Here is a 17,937-nt window from a genome sequence, read left to right as displayed (position 1 = left end):
ATTAAATTACAAATGAATCAAAGAGCTTCTCTCCAGTAAACATTGAATACATACAATGTCTAGTGATTAGTACTTATCGCTCATATAATATCTCTTTTGTGGTAAATGTTTTAAATGTAAGTACTTACTGTTTTACTTACTGTTTTCCTTGTCTTTGAGTTTCTTTTGGCGCCGGAGGAACCGGAAGCTGGTCGGCAGCGAGGACTCCTGGGTAGGTACTTTCCTTAAAGGTGCGGAGCTCCTATCAGACCGTGTTAGGGAATTGGAGCTGGAGCTGGATGAACTGAGGATCATTCGGGAAGCTGAGGGGTTGATAGATAGAAGCTACACGGAGGTCGTTACTCCACAAATCAAAGGCAGCTGGGTAACAGTTAGAGGTAGGAAGAGGTCAGTGCAGGGATCTCCTGTGGTCGTTCCCCTCAACAACAAGTATACAGTTTTAGATACTGTTGGGGGGGACGGCCTATCGGGGGCAGGCTGCAGTGACCGGGCCTCTGGCACGGGGTCCTGCACTGTGGCTCAGAAGGGAAGGAGGGAGAATGGGAGAGCACTAGTCATCGGGGACTCGATGGTGAGGAGTACGGACAGGCGGTTCTGTGGGCGCAGGCGAGACGCACGGATGGTTTGTTGCCTCCCTGGTGCCAGGGTCCGTGATGTTTGTGATCGCGTCTTCAGGATCCTTAAAGGGGAGGGGGAGCAGCCAGAGGTCGTGGTGCACATTGGCACCAACGACGTAGGAAGGAAGGGTGGCACAGATGTTAGAAGTGAGTTTAGGGAGTTAGGCTGGAAGCTGAAAGCTCGGACGGACAGAGTTGTTATCTCTGGTTTGTTGCCGGCGCCACGTGATAGTGAGGCTAGGAATAGGGAGAGAGCACAGCTGAACACGTGGCTGCAGGAATGGTGTAGGAGGGAGGGCTTCCAGTTCTTGGATAATTGGACTGCATTCTGGGGAAGATGGGACCTGTTCAAACAGGACGGGCTGCATCTGAACCAGAGGGGCACCAATATCCTGGGAGGGAGGTTTGCTAGTACTGTTCGGGAGGGTTTAAACTAGTTTGGGAGGGGGATGGGAACCGGACTTGTAATCCAGGGACCAGTGGGTCCACTCAGAAAGACAAAGAGTGTAGTGAGGTATTGGGGAAGGTAGCACTGTCACAGAGGACAGATGGGCACGGAGAAGGGTTAAAGTGCGTATACTTCAACGCAAGAAGCATCAGGAATAAGGTGAGTGAATTGAAGGCGTGGATGGGCACTTGGGACTACGATGTTGTGGCCATCACTGAAACGTGGATAGGTGAGGGGGAGGAATGGTTTTTGGAGGTACCTGGTTATAGATGTTTTCATAAGATTAGGAATGGTGGTAAAAGAGGTGGGGGGGTGGCATTGTTAGTTAGAAATAGTGTAACAACTGCTGAAAGAATTTTCGAGGAGGATCTGCCGACTGAGGCACTGTGGGTTGAGGTCAGGAACAGGAAAGGAGCAGTCACCTTGATGGGAGTTTTCTATAGGCCCCCCAATAGCAGCAGGGAGGTGGAAGAGCAGATTGGGAAACAGATTTTGGAAAGGAGCAGAAGTCACAGGGTAGTAATTATGGGGGATTTCAACTTCCCAAATATTGATTGGCAACTCTTTAGATCGAATAGTTTGGATGGGGTAGTGTTTGTGCAGTATGTCCAGGAAGCTTTTCTGACTCAGTATGTAGACTGCCCGACCAGAGGGGAGGCAATATTGGATTTGGTACTAGGTAATGAACCAGGGCAAGTGATAGAGCTGTTGGTGGGCGAGCACTTTGGAGATAGTGATCACAATTCTGTAGCATTCACTGTGGTAATGGAGAGGGATAGGTATGTGCAACAGGGCAAGGTTTACAATTGGGGGAAGGGTAGATATGATGCTGTCAGGCAGGAACTGAGGAGCATAAGTTGGGAGCATATGCTGGCAGGGAAGGGCACGGTCGAAATGTGGAACTTTTTCAAGGAGCAGATAGTAGGGGCCATTGATAAGCATGTCCCTGTCAGACAGGGAAGGGATGGTCATGTGAGGGAACCGTGGTTGACAAGAGAGGTTGAGAGTCTTGTTAGGAAGAAGAAGGATGCGTATATAAAGTTGAGGAAAAAGGGCACAGGCATAGCTCTGGAGGGATACAAGATGGCCAGGAAGGATCTGAAGAAAGGGATTAGGAGAGCTAAGAGAGGGCATGAAAAATGCTTGGCGGGTAGGATAAAAGAAAACCCCAAGGCCTTTTACGCGTATGTCAGAAATATGAGGATGACTAGGGGGACCATAGGTCCGGTCAAGGACAATAGCGGGAGACTGTGTGTTGAGCCGGAAGAGATAAGTGAGGTTTTGAATGAGTACTTCTCTTCGGTATTTACGAATGAGAAGGGGTGTATTACTGAAGAGGACGGTGTGAAACAGACTGGTAAGCTCGAGGAAGTGCTCGTTAGGAGGGAAGATGTGTTGGGGTTTTTGAATAACTTGAAGATAGACAAGTCTCCCGGGCCTGACGGGGTATATCCAAGGATGTTATGGGAAGCAAGGGATGAAATTGCAGAGCCGCTGGCAATGATCTTTTCATCTTCTCTGCTGACGGGGGTGGTACCAGGTGATTGGAGGGTGGCAAATGTTGTGCCCCTGTTCAAGAAAGGGAATAGGAACAATCCTGGGAATTACAGGCCAGTTAGTCTTACTTCGGTGGTAGGCAAGTTGATGGAAAAGGTGCTGAGGGATAGGATTTCTGAGCATCTGGAAAGACACTGCTTGATTCGGGACAGTCAGCACGGTTTTGTGAGGGGTAGGTCTTGCCTCACAAGCCTGATTGAATTCTTTGAGCAGGTGACCAAGCAAGTGGATGAGGGTAAACCAGTGGATGTGGTGTACATGGATTTTAGTAAGGCATTTGATAAGGTCCCCCATGGTAGACTTATGGAGAAAGTCAGGAGGCATGGGATAGTGGGGAATGTGGCCAGTTGGATTAAGAATTGGCTAACTGATAGAAGGCAGAGAGTGGTCTTAGATGGTAAATACTCAGCCTGGAGCCCAGTTACCAGTGGCGTGCCGCAGGGATCAGTTCTGGGTCCTCTCCTGTTTGTGATTTTTATTAACGACTTGGATGAGGAAGTCGAAGGGTGGGTCGGTAAATTTGCAGATGATACAAAGGTTGGTGGAGTTGTGGATACCGAGGAGGGCTATTGTCGTCTGCAAAGGGACTTGGATAGGTTGCAGTGCTGGGCTGAAAAGTGGCAGATGGAGTTTAACCCTGAAAAGTGTGAGGTCGTCCATTTTGGAAGGACAAACATGAATGCAAAATACTGGGTTAACGGTAGGGTTCTTGGGCATGTGGAGGAGCAGAGAGACCTTGGGGTCTATGTGCATAGATCATTGAAAGTTGCAACTCAAGTGGATAGGGCTGTGAAGAAGGCATATGGGGTGTTAGCGTTCATTAGCAGAGGGATTGAATTTAAGAGCCGTGAGGTGATGATGCAGCTGTACAGGACCTTGGTAAGGCCTCATTTGGAGTACTGTGTGCAGTTCTGGTCGCCTCATTTTAGGAAGGATGTGGAAGCCTTGGAGAGGGTGCAGAGGAGATTTACCAGGATGTTGCCTGGAATGGAGAATAAGTCTTACGAGGAAAGGCTGAACATTCTAGGCCTCTTCTCATTAGAAAGGAGAAGGATGAGGGGTGACATGATAGAGGTTTATAAGATGATCAGGGGAATAGATAGGGTAGACAGTCAGAAACTTTTTCCCCGGGTGGAGCAAAGCGTTACAAGGGGTCATAAATTTAAGGTGAAGGGTGGGAGATATAAGGGGGATGTCAGGGGAAGGTTCTTTACCCAGAGAGTGGTCGAGGCATGGAATGCCTTGCCCGGGGAAGTTGTTGAGTCAGAAACTTTAGGGACTTTCAAAAGGCTTTTGGATAGGTATATGGATAAAGGAGAATGATGGGGTATAGATTAAATTGTCCTTGACAGAGGACAAAGGATCGGCACAACATTGTGGGCCGAAGGGCCTGTTCTGTGCTGTATGTTCTATGTTCTATGTTCTATGGTAAATCTAGGGCATTATTCAAGGGTATTGGAATCAGCAATTTGCTCCCAGGACCACTGCCATAGAATGGAAATGTTGCTCGAGCATTGAAACTGTGATCAATATTGGCCGTTCAAATATGAATTATCATGGAAGTCTCTGCAAAGATCAGTTGTATAATAAAAAAAACTGTGAACTTGTTTCCAGCTAAATAGCAGGAGATACATTTTAATTTCCATTGCATCAAGGGCAATAAAATGATAGTGAGTGAAGTAACTCGTTATTTCACCAATATGCCATGTATTTGATTATTTCACAAACTTGATGTAAATTACAATTCTCCCAGTTAACCCTCAACCAGCGCCCTGTTATAACAGATTATCTGCTCACTTATCTGATCGCTGTACGTGAGACATTGTTCAACGCGAATTGCACCCACGTATCACAATTTAAAATATAGCTAATAAAAACAGTAAGTGCTGAAAATACTCAGAAGTTCTGGCTGCATCTCTGGTGAAAGAAACAGAATCAACCTTGCAGTTTGCAGATCTTTCATCATAACTTAGAGACTTTTTTAGAGACAGTTTTTAAAGAAAGGGGAAAGCAAGGAAAGAGCGAAAGGAACAATCTGTGATATGGTGGAAGACAGGAGAGATTAACTGGTAAATGGGACAATGCAAGGCAGAAAGAGATAGGAATGGGCCAAGTAAAAAACAAATTTCCAAAGGAGCAGCAAACTGGAAGGCAAAATATCGCCCAAAAAAGGAAAGAAGGGGAGGGAATCTGATCTGATATTGATGAACACAGTGTTCATTCCAAAAGCCTGTTCACCTTTATTGGAACTGTGTCGGAGAAAAAGGAGGGAGAGGTCAGAGTGGGAGCGGTAGAAAGAATGAAAATGACAGGCAACTGGAAGCTGAAGGTAAAGCTTGCAGTTTGAACAAAGGTGTTGTGCAAAGTAAGCACTCAATTATGTTTGGTGTCCCAATGTAAAGGAGACGGTATCATGATCAGTCAATACAGTGAATGCAGTATACTAAAGAGAAAGCACGAGAAGAAAATCGCTGTTTCACTTGGAAGCAGTATTTGGGAGCTTGGATGGTGAGAAAGGTGCAGGTAACAGGGCAGTGGTTGCGCCTCCTGCGCATGACTGGGAATGTCCTGGGGGAATGGGTGTTGACAATGAGTTAAGAGAGCATCAGGGTGCCACAGAGCGAATGGTCCCTTCAGAATGTTAAATGTGGAGGTAAGGGGAAGATGTGCATTGTAGTGGCATAACATTAAAGGTGATGGAAATGGTGGAAGATGATCTGTTGAATATGGAAGCTGATGGAGAGGAACATGAGGAGAATCAGAATGCTATCATTGTTCTGGGAGGGGGAAATGGTGAAAGCAGAAGTATGGGGAATGGATTGGGCGTGCTTGAGGGCCCTGTCAACCATGGTGGGTGGATGAGGAGGTGAGGAGAGTCCTCGGTTGAGGAAAAAGGAAGACATATCTGGAACCACTGGTATGGAAGTTTGCATCACCAGACAGATACAATGCAGATGGAGTATTTGAAAAAATGTGATAGAGTCATTCGAAGAATTGGGGTGTGAGGAAGCATAGACAAGGTAACTGTGAGAGTCACTGGGTTTATTCTTTATATTAGTTAATAAACTATCCCCAGAATCAGAGACAGAGATGTTGAGGAAGAGAACGGAAGAGTTGAAGATGGACGATGTGAAGATAAGGAGGATACATTGGAAGAAAGGTTGATGATATTTTCAAGTACAGGGCGAGAGCTGGAAATATCAGGACATGTTGTCAGGAGGACGACCTCCAGTCCCTCGGGTATCACCCCCAGTTAATTTTACCATCTGTCCCCAGTTCAGAAACCATAAGCTACTCGGAACATCTCGAAAATGTATTTACTGAGAAAAGGTAATTAGAATTAGAATTAGAACATGACAGCGCAGTACAGGCCCTTCGGCCCTCGATGTTGCGACGACCTGTGAAACCATCTGACCTACACTATTCCATTTTCATCCATATGTCTATCCAATGACCACTTAAATCCCCTTAAAGTTGGCGAGTCTACTACTGTTGCAGGCAGGGCGTTCCACGCCCCTACTACTCTCTGAGTAAAGAAACTATCTCTGACATCTGTCCTATATCTATCACCCCTCAACTTAAAGCTATGTCCCCTCGTGTTTGCCATCACCATCCGAGGAAAAAGACTCTCACTATTCACCCTATCCAACCCTCTGATTATCTTATATGTCTCTATTAAGTCACCTCTCCTCCTCCTTCTCTCCAACGAAAACAACCTCAGGTCCCTCAGCCTTTCCTCGTAAGACCTTCCCTCCATACCAGGCAACATCCTAGTAAATCTCCTCTGCACCCTTTCCATAGCTTCCACATCCTTCCTATAATGCGGTGACCAGAACTGCACGCAATACTCCAGGTGCGGTCTCACCAGAGTTTTGTACAGCTGCAGCATGACCTCGTGGCTCCGAAACTCGATCCCCCTACTAATAAAAGCTTACACACCATATGCCTTCTTAACAGCCCTATTAACCTGGGTGGCAACCTTCAGGGATTTATGCACCTGGACACCAAGATCACTCTGTTCATCTACACTACCAAGAATCTTCCCATTAGCCCAGTACTCTGCATTCCTGTTACTCCTTCCAAAGTGAATCACCTCGCACTTTTGCGCATTAAACTCCATTTGCCATCTCTCAGCCCAGCTCTGCAGCCTGTCTATGTCCCTCTGTACCCTACAACATCCTTCGGCACTATCCACAACTCCACCGACCTTAGCGTCATCCGCAAATTTACTAACCCACCCTTCAACACCCTCTTCCAGGTCATTTATAAAAATTACAAACAGCAGTGGCCCCAAAACAGATCCTTGCGGTACACCACTAGTAACTAAACTCCAGGATGAACATTTGCCCTCTGTCTTCTTTCAGCTAGCCAATTTCTGATCCAAAGCTCTAAATTACCTTCAACCCCATACTTCCGTATTTTCTGCAATAGCCTACCATGGGGAACCTTATCAAACGCCTTACTGAAATCCATATACACCACATCCACTGCTTTACCCTACATCCACCTGTTTGGTCACCTTCTCGAAAAACTCAATAAGGTTTGTGAGGCACGACCTACCCTTCACAAAACCGTGCTGACTATCGCTAATGAACTTATTCTTTTCAAGATGATTATAAATCCTGTCTCTTATAACCTTTTCCAACATTTTACCCACAACCGATTTAAGGTTCACAGGTCTATAATTACCAGGGCTGTCTCTACTCCCCTTCTTGAACAAGGGGGACAACATTTGCTATCTTCCAGTCTTCCGTCACTATTCCTGTCGACAATGACGACATAAAGATCAAGGACAAAGGCTCTGCAATCTCCTCCCTAGCTTCCCAGAGAGTCCTAGGATATATCCCATCTGGCCCAGGGGACTTATCTATTGTCACACTTTCCAAAATTGCTAACACCTCCTCCTTGTGAACCTCAATCCCATCTAGCCTCGTAGCCTGAATCTCAGTATTCTCCTCGACAACATTTTCTTTCTCTACTGTAAATACCGACGCAAAATATTTATTTAACACTTCCCCTACCTCCTCTGATTCCACACACAACTTCCCACTACTATCCTTGATTGGCCCTAATCTAACTCTACTCATTCTTTTATTCCTGATATACCTATAGAAAGCCTTCGGGTTTTCCCTGATCCTGTCCGCCAATGACTTCTCGTGTCCTCTCCTTGCTCTTCTTAGCTCTCCCTTTAGATCCTTCCTGGCTAGCTTGGAACTCTCAAGCGCCGTAACTGAGCCTTCACGTCTCATCCTCATGGTGAAGAAGATCTTTCAACAAGCTTTCTGAACAATGATGACAGAAATAGTATCCATTTATATTAATGACTTTTCGGGTGGCAGTAAATTCTGAGATATTTTGCTTCAGTTTCACCATTCTCAATGTCTTTCATGTTGTAGATGAAAATTGGTCACTAAGACTGACTAACCGGGGAAGCTGGTGTGATGGGCGAGTGGAGATTTACTACAATAGCAGCTGGGGGAGATTGCAGGATAGACACTGGACCCTGAATGATGCCAACGTAATCTGTACACAGCTGGGTTGTGGTGAAGCGACAGCCACTTATAAAAATTCAAAGGACGTAGAGAGTGAAGGACCCGTCTGGGTGAATGATATCCAGTGTGAAGGAAACGAATTGCAGCTCCAGAACTGCAGCTTATTCACATTGAATTCGTCTCTCACTGACTGTATGGATGTTGGGGTCCTGTGTTCAGGTAAACATATTCTTCACTGCTTTTACAAAAACAAAGAAGAGAAATGTCTAATCTGCTGAGAAAAGTGATAATACAGGTTACTTGTTCCTGGGTGTCTCAAACCAGTCTTTTCACTCGAGGAGAGTGGGTGAGGATGGTGGGCGGTCGGGGAGATGGGGCTGGATGGGGGTGGTGTGCAGAGAGATAGGACACGGACACAGTTAAATAACAAGAACGTTTTTATTACAGAAATTTCAATTAACACATACATCACAAGGGGTTTAACAGGAATGTAAACGGACAGACAACTGACACAGAGCCAAACAAAGAGATGTTCGAGTTGGTGACTAAATTCTTAGTCTGATGGTTGGATTTGAAGAGCCGGAGACACGGAAATATTTCTGCTGGAAATTCAGATCTGGGGGTTAGATGGTTAAAGACAAAACTGAAAGTTGTGGGCAATTGAAGTGGGTGAAGAACAAGAAGTGGGATTCAGAGAAAAGCAGAGTTCCTGAAATGATTCCGGCTGGAGACGGTTATACTGATGCAGGGACAGAGCATGAAGGTGTCTGAACATGAAGATCATAATTGGAAACTCGAGGTATGTATGACAGGGAAACAATGAGATCGTCGGCTGCCATGGCGTTCCTGAGAGAGGCTTCATGTAGGGCAGGCAACAAAACTTTGGATGAGCTGATGTATCTGGAGGATGCAAGATGGGTAATCGCCCAGGAGAACATTGAAATATTCGGTTCTGCAGGCAACAAAGCATGGGTGAGCATTTCAGCAGCAGATGGGCTGAGGCAGGAAGGGAGGTGAATGATGATAGAGATGAAGGATAACGGCCTTATGATAAAGAGAATACGGAATTGGAATCTCATCTCTGGTATCAAATCCGGCGTCGAGCTTGCAATCAGTTCTACTGTACAGTATATAAGTGGAGGTAGCTGTGTGGGAGTTGTTCTGGTGTAGGTTTCATTATGTTGTGTATAAAAGTAGACAGATGTTTTGGACTATACACTTTAAAGTTTCATTGTGTAGCATGTCAATGCAGGCGTGTGTTCTGGGGATGTTGCATTATGCAGAGTGTATGTGTGGGCGGATGTTTTCGGGTTGTTCCAATGAACATTTATTTCCATACGACAGAGTGGAACTTACAACATATGAGATAGTTAATGATTCAGATTAGATACCGATTGGTTACAGTAAATAATTTCTTCGGGAACAGCGGAAATCAATACATTCCAGCGTTTCACGTCAGAAGTTTACAGTGCTGAATGGTTATTACACACTCAGTCACTGGACAGAGTAGAGTATGTCATCTTGTTCTTCAGTTAGGTAGATGTTAAGCTCCACCCAACATTTATGCCCACCTTCAGAAGCCATGTGTCTTCTCTTTGTCTTCTACTTCTGTATCTGATGGGTCACATCGCTGATGTTTATTCTCCAAAGTGCCTGACGCAATTAGTCCAATCATTTTTGTCCAGTCCAGATTAAATACTGGTTTCTGTCCATCCAGGAGGTCTACACATCTGGAGTTCAATTGCCCATAGGCGCTTCCTGATTGTGTCCAACATTTTGCAGAGAGATCCTGTTTTCTGCCCTCTTTGGTCCGGTCCAACAGTCATATATTGATAGAATTAGTCGTTTAGTTCATTGATTTTTTACAGACAATAGCAATTGCTAATGTGCCTCACATGTTTCGTTTGCTCATTTAACATAATTGCAGCAGTCTGTCTGGACAGACAGGTCTGCATATTCTCTGTTCAGACATGCGGTTTATGTCTCTAAAATTGCTCAAATATATTCCTTGTCAAAGACAGAGTCCCATCCTTACAAAGGTAAGTGATTCTCTTATGCTATTAATATTAAATTGATTTATGATAATGTAATAATCAACACAACCCTAGAACGTAGTTCTACACGAAGATACTGCATATTGCAAGGCTGATGTTTAAGGGTAGTACTTGTGGACCTTACATTCTCCAATATGAAATGAAGTAGTAAAGTAATAATGAAGTAATAAATAGCGTGGATTAAACTGCTGGTCTTGACAGTGACACCAACATTCCCTGAAATAATTAAAAAACAGAAAGGCACGGTGACATGTGGGGAACTATCTGGTAATATAATCCTGAATGGATCAATCACAAAAAGCATCATCGGGTCATCCTCATCTTCACTAAAACCTCCCGTTTGACAAAGATTATCCAGGAAGGCAAGGAAAACGCACAGCAAATATTCTCCATCATAAATCTTCCTCCTGAACCACTCCCCTGCCTCATCCACCCTGAACTCCATAAATAATTGAGAGGAGCTCATAGACTTTTTGTCACGAAGTTCAAAAACATCTGTTCAGTCACCTCCACTACTTCCCTTTCTTGCCCAACCCATCAGGCCTAACTTCCTATCAGTTCCCACCCCCATCCCATACGATCACCCTGAATTCACATTTCTTGTTTCTCTCCTAGAATCCTTCATTCTCTCTCTGAACCTGTGCTGTTGATGGTATCCACATTTTGCTGTCTACACCTTATTTCTATTAAACTACTGAACACAAACATTCCCTTCCTGGGTTCCATGTTAGCTGGCAATATTAACGATTCTCTTTATCTCCCTCTCTCTCTACATGTTCAGCCTCCTCTCCTTCAAATCAGCAGTCATCACACCTCTCCTCAGAAAGGAACCATTGACCACCTGTCCATGCAGGTTACTGCCCCAGCTCCAACTTTTCGTACCTCGCCAAAGTCCTTCAATGTGTCGTCGCCTCCCAAATCCATGCTCATCTCATATGAAGCTGCATGTTTCAATTCCGCAAATCAATTTTCTATCCACACCACAGGACGAAAACAAACGACATCCGAAGTGATTGTGACAAACATAAACGATTCCACCTCCTCTTTCTTGACTTGTCTCAAATTTTTATATGATTGATCATGAAATACTTCTCCAATTCCTCCGCATTAACACACGGCTGGGTGGGACTGCACTCAGCTTGTTCCAGTATTATCTATACAGTCATGGTCAGAAAGTGGCCTGCAATGGCTTCTCTTCCCGCTCCTGCAAAGTCAGCTATAGTGTCACCAAAGGATCTATCCTTTGACACTTCATTACTCATTTACATGCTGCCTTTCAGTGATATCCGCAAACACAGCCTCAGTTTCCACATGTATCTCACTGTATCCAACTCTACTTCGCATTCAACACTCTTGAGCCCTCCAATGCCTGCACACTGTCAGAATTCCAGGCTGACATTCAGTACTGCATCAGCAGAAAATTCCTCCAACTCAGTATTGAAAAGATAGAAACCATCAGTCCCCATCGCATGTTTCCTTGTCTCCAACTCCATTTCTCGCCATGCCAACTGTCTGTCACTCAGCCAGACAGCCTGTAATCTTGGTGTTATATTTGACCCCAGGGTGATCCTCCTATCAAATCTCCATATCCTCATTAACACTGTCTATTTTCCCCTCCATGACATCACCCGCATTTGCCCTTATCTCGTCTTGTCGATAGCATTGTTCCCTCCAGACTCGATGATTCTAATGCAATCCTGGCTGGCTTCACGAGTTTCAACCTCTGCAAGCTCCGCTGTCTCGACCATTTGCCACTCAGGCATCTGCCCTCTGCTCACTGACCTACCTTTCCCAGCAATGAGCGGTTTTAAAATTCTCATCCTTGTTTTCAAATCCCTTCCTGGCCTCACAGCTCCTGTCTTTGCAATCGGCTCCAGATTGACAGCTCCCAGTTCTGGCTTCTTGAGCATTCCTGGTTTTAATTGTGCACCATTGGCGGCCGTGCCTTTATTTGCAAAGGTCACACGCTCTAGAATTACTTCCTTAAATCTCTCTGCCTGTCAACCAGTCTTTCCTGCTTTAAGACGTTCCATAAAAACTAACTCTTTGACTTAGCTTTTGGACATCTGACCTAATATATTTTTCGGTGCTCTGTGTTAAAATTTCTTTGATATCACTCCTGTATCGCCCCTTGGGATGTTTCATTACGTTAATGGCGCTAGATAAATGCAAGTCACCTGTAATTGAAGATGAGGGAAATAGGAGATGGCAGTAAATGTCTGACCAAGATAACAAATAAGGGTAACATACATGGATAAAGAACAGATACAGTTATATAACATGAGTATAAATTGACTGTTAATCGTGTGAGTGATTGCCTGTTTAACACCGTACACAGCGTTCAAAACATAAGAGGGGAACTGGAGACCAGAACTTGTCAAAGCCAGATGTAATAGCATATCTGAAACATTGCTGTTCCTTACATTCTATGTAAGAAGTAAGTGCAAACAGATATTCTGTTGTATAGTTTTATTTACCTGTCAACAGGTGCATTAAACGTTCTTTTTTTGAGCTGGTGATGGTAAAATCAGTTGTATTGAGTGATGATGTGAATGTCTATTGAAAGTATAATCCTCATGTACTGTTATCCAACAGACCACGTGCAGTTAAGGCTGTCTGACGGTGGAAACCCATGTAATGGCCGAGTGGAGATTTATTACAATGGGACTTGGGGCTCAGTTTGTGATGATTCCTGGGATCTGGCGGACGCTGACGTGGTTTGCAAACAGCTGGGTTGTGGAAAGGCATTGGACCTGGCACTTCCTGCATCTTGTGGACCAGGTTCAGGGCCAGTTTGGTTGGATGAACTGAATTGTTCCGGTAACGAATCATTTCTCTGGGAATGTCCCTCAGCATCGTGGGGTAACCACGACTGTTCTCATAAAGAAGATGTGAGGATCATATGTTCAGGTAAAGGTGCTTCCATGTGCCCATTTTCCGTAGTGTTGTGCACGTGGTTTCACAGGGAAGATATGACTTCGAATTACATACAATGGACAGCACGGAATCTGGCCATTCGGACTAACTGGTCAATGTGGTGTTTACGTTGCCCACGAGTATGGCCCCACCTCACTGCACCTAACCCTCTTTGCATATCCTCCTGCTTCTTTCTGCCTCATGTACCTGTATAGCTTTACCTTAAAGGCATCAGTGCAAATCTCCTCAGCAATTGCATGTGTTCGGAATTCAAAATTCAAACCACTCCCTCGGTAAAAAAAAACAAATTCTCCTGAATTTCTTATTAGATTTATTCGTGATGATTCTATATTTATGATCACTACCTTCGGTCTCTGTCACTTCAGAAGTGATTAGTGCCTCTGTATCCCGAAGTCTCTTTGCTGATCTATATCATTTTCACTATTATTTTACAAGAGGTACGTGGCCTCTTTATTCTTCCTGTCAACACTGAGCACCTTAGACTTATCTCTATTCAACTTATTTGGCAATTGTAAGCCCATTCGGCCCGTTTATTAACGTCTTCCCGTATTTTGTCTCTGTCTTTCTTAGTGTTAACTATATCCCCAAATTGCTGTCATCTTAAATTTTGAAATTAAGTCTCCCTTGTCTAAATCCAAATCGTTCATGTACATGTTGAGCAGCAGTGACCCCAGCCCTGTGGAACACCACTTCCCAACTTCCACCATTCTGGGTTACCACATTGTACCCGGACGGTGTGCTTTGGAGCTGGTTTCCTATCATTCATCCACTGATCTCTTGACTTCACAGGCTCTGACCCCAGTCATGATCCTTGTCAGAGGCATTCTGAAAAAAAAACATGCATATTACATCGACTGCATTATCCCTGTTATCTTTCTGTAACTTCTTCAAAGAATTCAATAACGTTGTTTGTCTTTCTGTTGTGAAATCCGTGTTGATTATTCTTTATTACTTTATGCGCTGTCGGTGTTTTTCTATCGCTTTTCAGAAATAATTACTTGAAATCAGTGAACACAACCGGAACAGCATGTGTTGAGCTGTGCAGTATGAACATACAACGAGTTATCAATCTAAACAACGGGATATTTATTGTGTCATTGACAGAGCACAAAGAGCTGCGGCTGGTGAATGGGAAGCATCGCTGTGAGGGGAGAGTGGAAGTGTTCTACAATGGCACCTGGGGAACAGTGTGCTCGGATACACTTGATGGACCTGATGCAGAAGTGATCTGCAAACATTTACAGTGCGGTCCCCTCAGTTCTATCGATTATTATGCTCAGTCATTTGGAGAAGGATCCGGACCCATTTGGCTTGATGGGATGGAATGTATTTCACACGAATCGTTCCTTTGGCAATGTCAAAAAGAACCGTGGGGTAAACACAACTGTGAACACAGGGAGGATGCTGGTGTTGTTTGTTCAGGTAACACAACAAACCTCTAAATGTGCGAGTGTCATTTCAAACATTGGTGTCTGATACAGTCAGCATGTTTCTCTTCTCAACAGAAGCAAAAGTAACTAAGGAGCAGCACCACAGATCAAAGGACTGCATTCGAGAATATGATTGTAAACGTGGGCTTTCACCAGGTGCTACTTCCTCTTTATTATACCAACTATCTGACATGTACTCCTTTCTTATACTACATCAATAATAACCATTGATTCTCTTTGCCAGATTCTGGACATTGGTTGCGCCTGTTTGGAGGTAACACCAACTGCTCCGGGAGAGTTGAGATATTGTGCAATAACAGCTGGGGCACGGTGTGTGATGACTCCTGGGATATGGCCGATGCCAATGTTGTCTGCAGACAGCTGGATTGTGGTCACGCTCTTTTGGCCCCAGGAGGAGCTACTTTTTCCCAGGGTGACGGAGTTATCTGGCTGGATGAGGTGAAATGCACTGGAAGCGAATCTTCTCTGGCCGACTGTCCTTCTTCATCGCCGGCTCAGTCTGACTGTGATCACAAGGAAGATGCCAGTGTGATTTGTTCCGGTGAGGGTGACAGGGTTTGGAGAGTGGGGTTAGGGTTCATTGTTTTGTTAAATTGACTCACTAGTTCCGGAAATTAAGAACAGTATTTATCGTTTAAATGGAAAGTGCTGAAATTTCATCCTCCTGAACCTTTTGTGCAATATACTCCACAGGGCTCGATGTGCCTCCAATTGCTGTCCCGTCCACATCTGCAGGTACTTACCATTATTAGTATCCTCGCCAGCGTTAGGGTTTGAATTAGTTGAATTGGTATTGTAGTCATTTTCTCAAGATGCTATGAGCACTTTCTCACTGACTGGAATATCTTTTCCTCACCGCATATTTCAAATGGTCTGGTTGAAATTCAGCTAATTTCAGATTCTGGCTGTACCTGAACTGTCGTGTTCTCATCAGAAACATGGGGGCACTGTCTCTGTAATTTAGACTGGCTCACACTTCCCTCTGGTGCAATGTGCACCACACATATTCCGGAATGTTCAGCCTGACTCATTGCCCGGAATCAGTGGATATAATTATTAACTCCCTTTTGTAAATATGTTATTGTGCAAGACGGACTGTGTATGTGTTAAACCTTTCTGTATTATTGTCATTAAGAACAGGGATATAAAACTACTTCCACCCTAGTTGCGGTCTGCTTCAGAGTCCTGCTATTCTGTATGTTGATCTCACTGATGGTGGTTATACAGAAAAAGTCAATCAGAAGAGGTGAGGTTCATATCTTCCCGCGGATCCAACGAAAGATCCCAGATATTGTGTCATATGCATGCAAAACTCTCGTTCCTTGCAGATTTCTATGGACTGTCAAGTGGCCTTGTTTGAAACTCATTTTTTTTTTTGCTGATTTTCTCCATTCACTGTGCTCTGGGTTTAGTAAAATGTGACATTTAAAATGGAGAGTGATTTGAAGTGTCCACATTCACTGTGAGAGTTCAGCACATCATACATGAAACTCTGGAAGAATTTACTTATTGTAACAAAGGATCCGGAAATTTAATTCAACTTTTTAAGCTGTGCATTCAACTATTTATTTGTCTGTTAATCTTCCTTCATCCATTGGTTATCAGTTCCAGCCTTTCAGATTCCGGCTCTGGGCATCCAATATCGAGCTGTCTAACCGTGTCTGACTGTTATTTTGACAGGTGATACTTGTATAGGACCATCTGTATTCACCAGCGGTGCTTCAACATTCCAAAACGACGCTTCCACTCATATTTCACCCATCCAAATCACTCCTGATTTATTATAAGAAATGGGACGCTTAATAAATGACACTTTTCATAATAATATAAAGTTCCTATAGAAATAGACCTCTCTCTCTAAAGAAAGATTCTGTAGCTGGGACAGCATAGGCGCCTCGCACTGCCAAGGACCCGACCAGAACAGGCTCTGTAACAAGACAGTCCTAAAGCTGATAAGATCGAGCCTTGTAACCTCACGAGACAGGCAGTCGTTTACAAACAATCACAAGCAGGAGATCAGGTCATAGAGTCATAGATTAATAGAGTTATTCAGCACTGAAACAGTCCCTTCGGCTCAGCGTATCTCTGCCGGCCATCAGGCACCTATCTATTCTAATCCCATTTTCCAGCACTTGGCCCATGGTGTTGTATGCAATGGCATTTCAATTGTTCATCTAAATACTTCTGAAATGTTGTGAGGGTTCCTGCCTCTACCACCTCTTCAGGCAATGTGTTCTAGACTCCAACCATCCTCTGGGTGATACTTTTCCCCTCAGATCACCTCGATATATCCTTCCCCTTACCTTAAAACGATGCCCCCTGGTCGCCGACCCCTGCACTAAGGGAAAAGTTTTCTTCCTATCTATCCTATCAATACCCTTCATAATTGTGTATACCTCAATCATATTCCCTCCTCAGCCTTCTCTGCTCGAAAGAAAGCAACCCCAGCCTTTCCAGTCTCGCTTCATAACTGAAATGCTCCTACCCAGGCAACATCCTGGTGAACCTCCTCTGCACACTCTCCAGTGCAATCACATCCTTCCGACAGTGCAGTTCCCAGAACTGTGCACAGTACTCCAGCTGTGGCCTAACTAGCGTTTTATGCTGCTCCATCATAAACTTTCTGCTCTTATATTATGTGCCTTGGCTAATAAAAGCAAGAATCCCATATTCTTTCCGAACCACCTTATCTTTCTATGCTGCTGCCTTCAGTGATCTATGGACAAGTACACCAAGGTCCCTCTGACTCTCTGTACTTCCTATGGTACTACCATCCATTGTATATTCCCTTGCCTTGTTACTCCACCTAAAATGCATCACCTCACCCTTCACAGGATTAAATTCAATTTGCTGCTCCCTTGCCCATCTTACCAGCCCATCTATATCGTCCTGTAATTTAAGGCTTTCTTCCTCACTATTTACGACACCACAAGTTTTTGCATCATCTGCAAACTTACTCCTCATACCTCCTATATTCAGGTTTAGATGATTAATGTTCACTACAAACAGCAAGGGTCCCAGCACCGATCCCCGTGGTACATCACTGGTCACAGGCTTGCATTCAATAAAACAACCCTCGACCATTGCTCTTTGCTTCCTACCACTCAGCCAATTTTGGATCCAATTTGTCAAATTGCCCTGGATCCCATTGGCTCTTACCTTCAAAAGGGAAATATTGAGAGTTCAGGGCTAACATGTTCCCATAGAGTTGAAGGGTTGGACGAACAATTCCAGGGACATTGTGGGTGTCAAGGGATATGGAGGATTGGATAAGGAGCAAAAAGGAGCCTACTGGCAGATTCAGAGCGCTGAAAAACAGCGGACTCCCGCGAGGAGTACAGAAAGTATAGGGGGTACTTAAAAATTGAATTCGGAGAGCGA

General features: G+C 44.4%; 1 protein-coding gene across 1 annotated transcript; it reads left to right on the top strand.

Moving 5' to 3' along the window:
• Nucleotides 1-5,324: 5,324 nt before the first annotated feature.
• LOC137361379 (scavenger receptor cysteine-rich type 1 protein M130-like) lies at nucleotides 5,325-14,648 on the top strand (the record flags this gene model as incomplete). Its single annotated transcript, XM_068026249.1, has 5 exons — nucleotides 5,325-5,472; nucleotides 8,172-8,333; nucleotides 12,764-13,078; nucleotides 14,210-14,527; nucleotides 14,611-14,648. Coding segments are annotated over exons 1-5 (981 nt in total), but the record flags the coding sequence as incomplete, so codon positions are not given.
• Between the last annotated feature and the right edge of the window lie 3,289 nt (nucleotides 14,649-17,937).

This window comes from Heterodontus francisci, unplaced genomic scaffold (assembly GCF_036365525.1).
Source record: "Heterodontus francisci isolate sHetFra1 unplaced genomic scaffold, sHetFra1.hap1 HAP1_SCAFFOLD_214, whole genome shotgun sequence".
Lineage (NCBI taxonomy): Eukaryota > Metazoa > Chordata > Chondrichthyes > Heterodontiformes > Heterodontidae > Heterodontus > Heterodontus francisci.
This window is presented reverse-complemented; position numbering and strand designations above follow the sequence as displayed.